The sequence below is a fragment of the Pygoscelis adeliae genome, unplaced genomic scaffold, assembly GCF_000699105.1.
Source record: "Pygoscelis adeliae isolate BGI_AS28 unplaced genomic scaffold, ASM69910v1 Scaffold621, whole genome shotgun sequence".
Lineage (NCBI taxonomy): Eukaryota > Metazoa > Chordata > Aves > Sphenisciformes > Spheniscidae > Pygoscelis > Pygoscelis adeliae.
The window spans coordinates 742,196-751,981 of record NW_008824052.1 but is presented as its reverse complement, the minus strand read 5'-3'; the positions used below and the strand labels follow the sequence as shown (position 1 = coordinate 751,981).

General features: G+C 40.4%; 1 protein-coding gene across 1 annotated transcript in view; it reads left to right on the top strand.

Moving 5' to 3' along the window:
* The window catches only part of SOS1 (son of sevenless homolog 1 (Drosophila)), a 53,668-nt gene that overhangs the window by 1,714 nt on the left and 42,168 nt on the right, over positions 1-9,786 (top strand). The window contains exons 2-3 of the mRNA XM_009333731.1: positions 2,768-2,865; positions 8,833-8,958. Coding sequence (XP_009332006.1) covers positions 2,768-2,865; positions 8,833-8,958 — 224 coding nt within the window. The remainder of the gene's footprint in view (positions 1-2,767; positions 2,866-8,832; positions 8,959-9,786) is intronic.

The following is a 9,786-nucleotide window of genomic DNA, read 5'->3' as shown; positions in this document are numbered from 1 at the left end:
GGGGGCCCCGGCTTCCCCGTGCAGGGCCCGGAGGCCTCGGGAGCCGCGCTGGGGCGATGCTCTGCCAGACGGAGCCGCGTAGATAAAAACCTGGTTAGTGGATGCGCGGGTCCTGGCCCCCCTTCGCCGAGAAGGAAGCAAGTAGTGCTGCTGTGGGTTTCTGCTAGGCTCCCTTAGCGCCCAGAAGTGACACGGCTGGGGAGGAACTGCTGAGAGAATTTTGGTTACTTAGTGTTCGGGCTTAATGACTTTTAGTTAAGCTTCTCTTAGTTTAAATGCCTTTTGGCTGAGAAGGCTTCATTAGGACAAGCTAGCAAGTCTTGCTCCCTTGGGATGGTGAAGCTTGCGCCTGTGGTGTGGAAAGAATTTATTTGGAAGAGACAAAAAATGGTGAGGGCTCCTCTTCCACTTCTGCAGCCAGAGCCCAGAAAGTAGAAGGCTTAAGAAACAAGAGGTTTCTGACACCGTTGCTTGAACTGGCTTTAGATTGCAGAACTTGATGCTTTTTAGTCGTACACAGCAACGCTTTATGAGTTTGTCTAGTTACAGTAATTAACTGCAACTTTTGCGTAAAAGATTTGCTCCTAGGGCTAGTTGAACCATTGCATCCTCCAGTATAGACTGGAAGTCTCAAGTGTTGCAGTTGTACTTGTTCGGTATTTCGTCCTAATTTCCTCTTGCAATGTATTGCCTTGCTTTTCTGGGCGTGCTCTTTGAGGTCTCCAACACTGTGGGGTTTCATCCAGTTCTTGGAAGTCGTCTTGCTTGTCTCATCCGTAGCATGTACTGTTAATGCCTTATCCCTGATCAGTAGTCACTTCTTTGAAACTGTACTTCTGCACTAACCGTACAACTCGTTGCTTCTTGCGGTGCTTGTAAGCACTTGGACAGCCATCTATCTGACTGAAGCCTGCTTGGAAACTGGAGCTACCCAAGGTCTCAACCAGTGAGAGCTCATTCCTTTGGAGGATGGTTTATTCCATGGCGTAGCAGAGGTTTGTCACATTTTGAATGAGGCTCAGTGCTAACTACTGGAGGATGTAGAGTGAGGATTCAAGGCAAGTATGAGCTAAGACTTCGGAATTACTTGCTACATCTGAAGCGCAAGATTTCTTCCTAATGGACAAGTCATTCGTGGAGTCACCCTGCATTAAAGATGCTTGCTGAAGGAGTTGGATAAATTCCTTGGGGGGGAAAGGACTTCTGGAGTCTGAAGTCAACAGAGAAGGCCAACGATGACAAGCTACCAAGGATGACAAACTGGCCCTGCGAGGTATAGTTGTCTTGGTTTTGTGCTGCTGTGCTTTATTTCTTACTGTGGGTAGAGGGGCGGCAGGAGTGAGGTGGAGTTAGTTCCGAAGGCTTCACATTCAAACTTGCAACTGTCTGGCAGGTGTTAACTCTTTTAATCTCAGTTCTTCATTAGATCACCACCCGTTTCTTATCTATTGCCCTCTGTGCTCCAGAAGCATAGTCTTCTGCTGCTTATTATTGCTGTCCCTGTAAAGGTAGAAATGAAGAATCTGTCCATATTGTCACCTGCTTTACTGAACTGCCAAATACTTGAGTTACAGGAAAACTAAATGGCAGATGAAAATATTAAATTATTTTCTTAACGGCTTCTTCATTAATGGAGAAACCAAACTGGGTACTTTACTAACTTATATAGGCACAAGTGGTGCTGGCTAGGGTGTTTAGCCCTTGATAAAGGCCCCATAAAGTAATGAACCTGTCACAGATGGCAGGTAAAACCATGAACATTGCAGTGTACTTGCTTTGACAGTCGTCTGTCGTTCACAAGACAGGTGCAATACTGCAGCTTTGCAGCCAGTGGGTTTGAGGCACTGACCCCTTGCTCTGCTAGCCAAAGACCTGAGCTGTACCTGGAGGCCAGCATGTGGGACTAGTGAAGTAGAGAATGTGGCAGCATATGCCAGTGAGGTCAAAGGGCAGAACTGTCCTGGAGGGAAACCTTGTGGTTTTGTCTGCTGAATTGCCAGAGCATGCTATCTCAGTAGGAGTCAGATTACCTGAAGCTTGTGTACATCCCGTCCTTACTAGAGCAGAACCTTTCCTTCATTTCCCTCATTAGCTGACCAGATGCTGACACTCATTCTCAGGTAGTGACAGCAAGCTGCTTTCTGAACTCCACCTTGAAACCAGGTAGATGCACAAACAGGATTGTGATGATTTCCTGCATAGCTGGAAATGAGACTTAATAGTTTGGGAAGACCTATGCTGAATTAATATCTCCGATGAGGAGAGTGGCGTTTAATTTAACATTGTTAAAGTATATATACCAGGATGGAGTGTTTGCAGCTATTGGGGAAAGCTGCCACACGTGGACTGAATCATTAAAATGCCATTGCACTTTTGTAACTGTGAGTTGGCTTGTAATGCGGAGCTCAAACTACAGCCTCGGAATCGCTTTCTTAAAAAATAGGTATTGTTGAATCATTGCAAATAGCTTTTTTTCCTCAATTAGTTATTTTGATTCTGGTTTTTTTATGAAGCAACAAAACCAAGAATATGTAGTAAGAATATATCTCTTCCTACATCGACAAATTCTTAGGACAGCATGCCTTGTATTTCATTAGACATGAACCTTAACCATAGAACTGTATTTGCATTGAACAGCTGCATTTGCAAAAAGCAGCTCTTGTACCATTCAGATCATAATGTAATCCCTTTTCTTCCGATTCTCCTTCAGATGCTGTCAAGATAGACTACAGTGCACTCAATTAGGAAGAAAATGATGTATACTGAGATGCTTCTCTGCCTGGTCACTGTTATTTTGAAGCAGCAAAAGAGGAGTGTTGCAGAGATCCTTGGTTGCTGACGAAAGACAGTAATCGTGATGCTGAGGTACAAGAAAAGGAAGTAAGAATAACAGCTGGTGTCTGAAATTGTAGTTGCAGAGATGGACAGAAGGTGAGATGCTGGGGCTGAAGACGGAGGATTCAAGACACGTGAAACACCAGAGCTCTTGGGTGGCTGGAGATGGAGATACATGGCTTTTAATACACCTTGGAAAATGGACTCAGAAGGGACACCTGCAAAGTGATCCCTCTTCCAACATTGGTGTTCCTTCACTAGTGAATTTATACACTTTATTCTGGTCATAACCTTTTGGATAGCTTTTCCTAAACATCTTTCCTTGTGGCTTCGTCTTGCTTGTATAACTCTTGTTTATGCAGTCAGAATTTCTCTGCATGCCTATGACTTGCTTCTTCCCTGATACGTTGGTTTTTACAGTAGAAAGCGTGTCATCCTTACTGATTGATACCTTAAGCGATTCAATGATTGAGAAAAACAAAAGAACTTTCTTACCATACAGATATGCTGCTGTGTGCGTACCTCAAGTTGTTTCGAATCAGTTGAGCAATTAACAAGGGGTGCTGTCAGAATTTGTTGTGGCCAAAATGATTGGACTGATGTGGCTTGACAGCTGAGGGGGATTTGCTTCCTCAGTTAAGGAAACTGTTCCAGACAGCGTGCTTCCAGGTAGTCTGTGTATCGTATAGTCAGTCTTCTGTACCTTTCATGGAGCAAAAGAGATGAGAAAAGCTGCTTCAGTGACTACAGAGTGCTCAGGAAGCTGTGGCTGACAAAGATATTTCTACCTGACTTGTAATTACCTACTTCTTCAAATCAATGACAATCCAGTTGCGACTTGCTACTCAGAATGGCACTTCTTAATCTTGGCACTGCTTCACTGCAGATGTAGAACATCCTTAATTTCTGATAGCTTTGGGTTCTCTGTTCTTCTGATGGCTACGGAGGATAAAGTTAAGATGCTTTTACGGTTCAAGTCTTTACTGTAAGTGTTTTCATGTGCTCACTGGTGCAGTGTCATATTGCTGCCTTGATACATCAAGAGGAATTTTAGCAAAAATCCGAGTCTTGTGCCCTCAGTGAATTGTTGCTGAAGTGTGGATCCAAGACACTTGTGTTTGGTTTAATTTACTGGTTTTTTAATTGATCGAGAAAACAAAATATAGGCAGGGTTGCCAAATAACAGCAGAAATGTACAAGAACAGAAGAAAAAAACCTTTTTATGGAGTGCTTGCACTATGAGAACACTCATCCATGCAAGCTGTAGATAAAATACTTCTTCCTGGAGTGTTTTAGTGATAAGCAGTTGCTTGTCCAGTAGTTTTGTAGTCATTGAGGGAAGATTAACGAAAGAGATTAACAAAAGAGATGTTGAGTAAAAATAAGGCTTATAACATTAGTGAAGAATTTCGAAGTTACTGAAGTGAAGAAAATTCTTCCCTTCCCCCCAGAAAAACCTGCTCTGTGGCCAAGTCATTACTATCTATTTGACATATCTGTTGAATAAACTGTCTCTGCGAAGGTTTAGAAAAATGCTTATAATCAGTAGAGTTTCACCCTCTTTGATAGTGCTTTGGAGAACAGCTTGGCCTGTCATCTTATTACAGCTTCTTCCATTTTATTACCAAAATGCTGCGGTAAATATGGTGGGTTTTTTCCTTTAGACGCTTTCTTACAAGCACTTCAGCCACCACCAAGAAGACTGGCAGCGTGGCAGTAGCTGTAGTCAGCAGTGAAGTGCAGTTGTTCTTTAGCAGGCGTTGGTTTTTGATTCATACTGTGACTTGCCAGAATCCCAGTACATGGGTAGTCTTGCCCAGATTTGAAAAAAATTATTTCTAACTGACAGTAGATGCTTCGGTTTTATTTCAGTTTGTTATGTAGCTTTAGAATGATTTCCTTCTGTTACGCACTTTCCTGAAGCTGCTGGAGCTTCTGCTGCTCCTGATGGGACTCAGTTGGGTATTGTTCTCTCTGCAGCCTTCCACACGTAGGATTTTTCTGATGTGTTCTGTATTTAGCAGAACAACTGAGAACCATGAGCCTGATTCCGTTGATTGTTAATGATGATTTGGGAGCATTACGCTGGTGTTTTTGTGTAACACGTGAAGTTGCTTTAAGAAGTCTTTGGAGAGGTTTTTTTTCATTGTAAGTTGAAATTTTTTGGCTTTATGATTGACATAAATTAGGCTTTTCCTCACGGATGCGTGAGGAAGAGGGAACCGAAAACTGTTGCTAAGGAAGTGTGGTTTAGTATCAATCAGATTGTTAAATTCAGTGTGCGAGTCTTTCTTTCTTATCTGTTATCAAACACCTCTTTCTAGTGCAGAATGAGCTGCTCAGTGTCAGTCTAGACTCGGGTTTGGGTCATCTTGTGACCAGCTTAGGAGTTGTTGTGTTGGACCAGTTGGAGACCAAGCTGCTGTGTAAGCTGAAGCTGTTTGATCTGCAGTCCTTTAACTGAAACTTGTTTCTGGGTTTGGTCTAGGTCCCTACTGCTTCCCATGAGGCTTGTGGGAGTGTTTGCAATCTACTTTATTATGTAGAGTTTGAAAGGAATGGTTTGAGAAAGCTTTATATAAAATAAGTTGCTAAGGGTTATAAAGTAAGATCAGATATATTTATCTTTGTATTATTCATTAAGCACATTTTTTTTAGATGGTTTCATTGACTTTTTCTGGCAGTTTAAATTTATGGTTGCCTAATTGTTAAGCTGTTGCCATTCCTGATAGAAATTCCTTGCTTTTGTTGATCTTAAGGGAAGAGGGAAAAAAAAAAAAGGCAAAAAAAAAAAGCCAAGTGGACATATCATAGGATTTTCCTGAAGTGCTACGAATTTTCTTAAGCAGACACTGCTTGCCTCTTCATGCTCTGTTTAAGAACACAAGCAAAACTGTTCAAGAAATGTTGGTTCTGCTTATCTTCAAATAAAGAGAATCCTGGTTGTTTCCCTTTTGAGAGTTAAAAAAGATTGAAAGATTGAACATTCAGAAAAAGTGATCAGATGGGTTGAGTGAAAACGGAGCCATGGAGGCAGGGATTTGTAGCTGATGTAGACTGTATTTGCCCATTAGAATTTGTTGGGGTATTTTGAAGAATTTAAGCTTTTGTGAAAAGATCTTAAGCTGCTCTTTTAGTAATTTCCCTTATCATAAGACAGACATTTTGGTGTGTGTGTAGGAGGGAAGGGATGGGTTCTGTCATTATTTCAGGGAGGGGTTAAATGTTTAGATAAGAATCTTATCTAAACATCACTACACTTCAGAAGTTGTTAGTCTGTTTTTATCATGTGTATTCTTAACATAGGACTCTGAAGGATCTGGTGGGATTCAAGCCATACTCCTTTTTTTCAAGGGTGATAAGGCAGGGTGGCCCAGTATTTTTAATTTAAAACCTGAGCTGACTTTATGAGAAAGATGGAAACCCCCTGGTAACTTGATCTTCTTTTTTGAAACTGGTCATGTGACGGTGTATGCTAACAGATGTTCTCATTTCTTGTTGTCTTCTTACTAAATCTTGCATCTTACCCAGTCTTGCATCATGTCTTAGATAATGGACTTCTTGGGACTTGCTTTGAGTATCCTCAAATAACACTGTTTCATTCTCGGTCTGAGCCTTTAGGTACTACAGTAGTGCAGATACTAAAATTACACGTTTCTATGATAATTGTACACCAACCTATCCTGTAATCTTCCTTGTTAGTCTACTCATTTTCTTCTTTCGCTTGTATGACTTTGAACCCTAAATGATACTAAATCTCACTTAAGTAGCAATGAAGCTTATTTACTACCTACCTAATACAGATAAACTACGCTGGCAAGCTAATGGCACCTCATGATGTTTTCCTCTGCCGAAGTGGATATTCTACTAAAGTAGAGCTTGATAGTGCCAGGAGATGATGGTCTTTGAGAAGCGTTATGTAATTGCCCCCCAAACATAAATGCTTAGGAAAAATGTTTGGAACTTTATCTCCTGAACTAGGAGTAGGTTATTGTTGTTGACTCTGTTTTGGCTGACTATGGGTAATGTTTCAGGTCATGGCCTGATGTGGTATTTTTGTTTGTTTGTTCTTATTCCTATAGGCTCTGTGTTACAGACCGAAAGAGTTGTGATGAGGCTATTTAAGCCTACAGTCTGTTTTCTAAGCAAAGGAGAAAATAGAACTGCTCTTCATCTCTCTGGTTTATCATGCTCTGTATTTTTACTGTCGGATTGACTTAGTAATTTAACACTTCTCGAAATACAAAGTGCTAGAGTGTACTGTAGGGAGAATGTAATACAAATTTGTTCAGTTCTGCTTTAAAAACAAAAACATTAAAGGCAGCATCTTCCAGGCAGCTCAGATCAGCTCTGATCTTTAAGAGAATACTTCTGCAAGTCGGTAGTTTCTGGGTACAGTATTTCAGATGTCAGTGTTTGAATTGTAAATAATGCTTGGGACTGCTGGGCATGCTGTTACTCGGGTACCTCCACAAACACACTCTGTAGCTGTGCATGGTGAAGTTCTTAGGAAAAATGAAACTCTTGGCATAATCAAAATAGTTGTGTTAGCTAGTCAAATGGAGAGAAGTTCTCCTGTTCTATTTTTGCCAGAGTGCTTTTAAGTTAAAGCAATAACTTCTGGAGATGTTTCTTAAGACCTGCTGCATAAGGGTTTGCAATCTGCAAGAAACTAAATGCATGATCTAGCATATTTAAATCTTAGCAGCAGTTAAATGAGCACCAGGACTATGCCCAGACATGAAATTTTCAAACTAATGAGTGCCTTAGCAGGCAAGTGGATTTCTATTAGAGGCTGTTGTATGTTTGAACTTCATAACATTTAATTCTTGCTATAACTGCAAACGGGGATGAAAACTCAGGTGTGAAATTAAATAATTATGGCACCATTATTTGAATATAGGGTTTAGTATTTGGATGAGACAGATTGTTGGGTTTTGGTTTAAGGTGGTTAAGCTCTTGTGTTAGTGATTGAGAGAACTGGAGGTGTTTTGAGTTCTGTGCAGTGGAATGGTAAAATGATGAAATTGGGGCTTGAAAGATGCGTTGCGAAAGTTAGCAGGCAGCTTGCTTTGGCATAATATTTGCCATTGGTGTAGGACTGAGATTAAACTGCCTGTCTGTTTAAGCTCTGAAGCACTGAGCTTTGCGTAGCTGAAATTTAAACTGGTTAAAACTGTCCTATTTTGTGAACTACAGAAGTGCAAAGGAGAGCTGTACTGGAGGCTTGGTTCAGAAGTTAAATGACTGTCTGGAAGAATAATGGGAGGAGCAAGGAGGATTGTGCCTTGGTGGATTTACACCAGTGAGAATTTACAGGCACTTATGACATACAAGTAAATGTATGGGGACCAAACTTTCAAAACCTCTGAACTGCCACTTAATGCCAGGACAAAACTGTAGTCTTTTTTGAAGTGCTTTTGTACTCTAGAGGCTGACTTCTTTTTGAAAAATCAGTATGGAAACAAACTTCTAAACCAATCCTATTTTAGTGAGAGCTAATTGAGAATGGATTAAATAATTTGAAGGCTAAATACTGCTGAAATCATTGCTGTGTCTGTAGTGCTCTCTGTGAAAAAAATTCTGTATTATTATAGATTGAGTGACCAACAATGAGTTGTAAAAGGGAGAAAACCCCATGTTTAAAATGTCTTGTGCAAACAGTGGTTTAAGAGGAGGGGAGAAAGATAAATATATGCAGGGTTTTTAAACAGTTTTCCTAATTGCACTGCTAAGCACCGTTATTAAGTAGCTGTTTTCTTGATACTAAATGTCACTTACAGCAATTTGAGTACCTTTAACATTCGAGATTTGTATTTCTATCAGGTGTAGATGGGTGTTTCGCTCATGTTCGTCTGGTGTGCCTTAATAGAGCTATGTTTTGGGTTGGATTTTTCTGAGCTGTTTGGCTCATTCTTTTGTCATCTTTTTTTGCAAGTAAAGCATGTGGATGGGGAAGAGCAAAACTCAAAGCTTGAATTCTTCTATTTCCTATAGGTTCAGGTGCAAGTCCATCCTAAACTTTCCTCTACTGAAGATGCATTACAGTATGTGGAGGAGTTAATTCTCCAGTTGTTAAATATGTTGTGTCAAGCCCAACCAAGAAGTTTTCTGGATGTAGAGGTATAGAGAATAACTGTTACAAATCTGTAATAATTTGAACTGTTACATGAAAAGTTAATATATTATTATAAATATATATTATATTACTATATATTTATAATAATATATCTATTTCACAATGTAAAAAGGAAAACAGTAATTATGTATCTTTATGTAGCAGAACCTTCTGCATAAAGCCTGCTGAGTTACCTAATAGCTGATTTTCCTATCAATTGAATTTGTTGTTCAATGCACAGTAAAACTATCTCTGAACTGTATTACTGTATAATAGATGGTGGGTGTAACTTGTGTACATAAAGCTGACTGGTTTCTTTCAAGAGACCTTTTTTCTCCACTGATACTGCATGCAAACTATAGCTGCTTAGTCTGAGGCTTTGTGCTGCTTTCTCAGCTTGGTGATTTAGGCTGATATACCCCCCGTTGTCCCCAAAATTTGAACAAAAATAGTTCAGTCACTTTCTCAGAATGAGTTGAGGAACACTTCTTTCCTCTATATAGAAACCTCTTCTCTTACAATTGCCCTTTCAAAGATCTGCGACCTCTGCTGCTCAGAAAAGCAGCTTGATTTTCGAGAAGAGGGCTTGATCTGAGAAGAGTTTCTCTGTCTGAGAAACGAATTAGTTAAGCTTCTAAGCCCATGAATGTCTTGGTAGCCCTTTGTGCTTAACCATGATTTGAAGACTTTAGTGCCAAGCTACAGACTCCATGTGCCTTTTGGTTTCCAGTCCTCAGGGGCTGTGCCTGTGTTGGGTTAGGTAACAAAACAAGATGCAACTTCTTCACATTCTGAAGAAAGCGGACTAATGGCAATGCCCCCGCTGCCCCCCC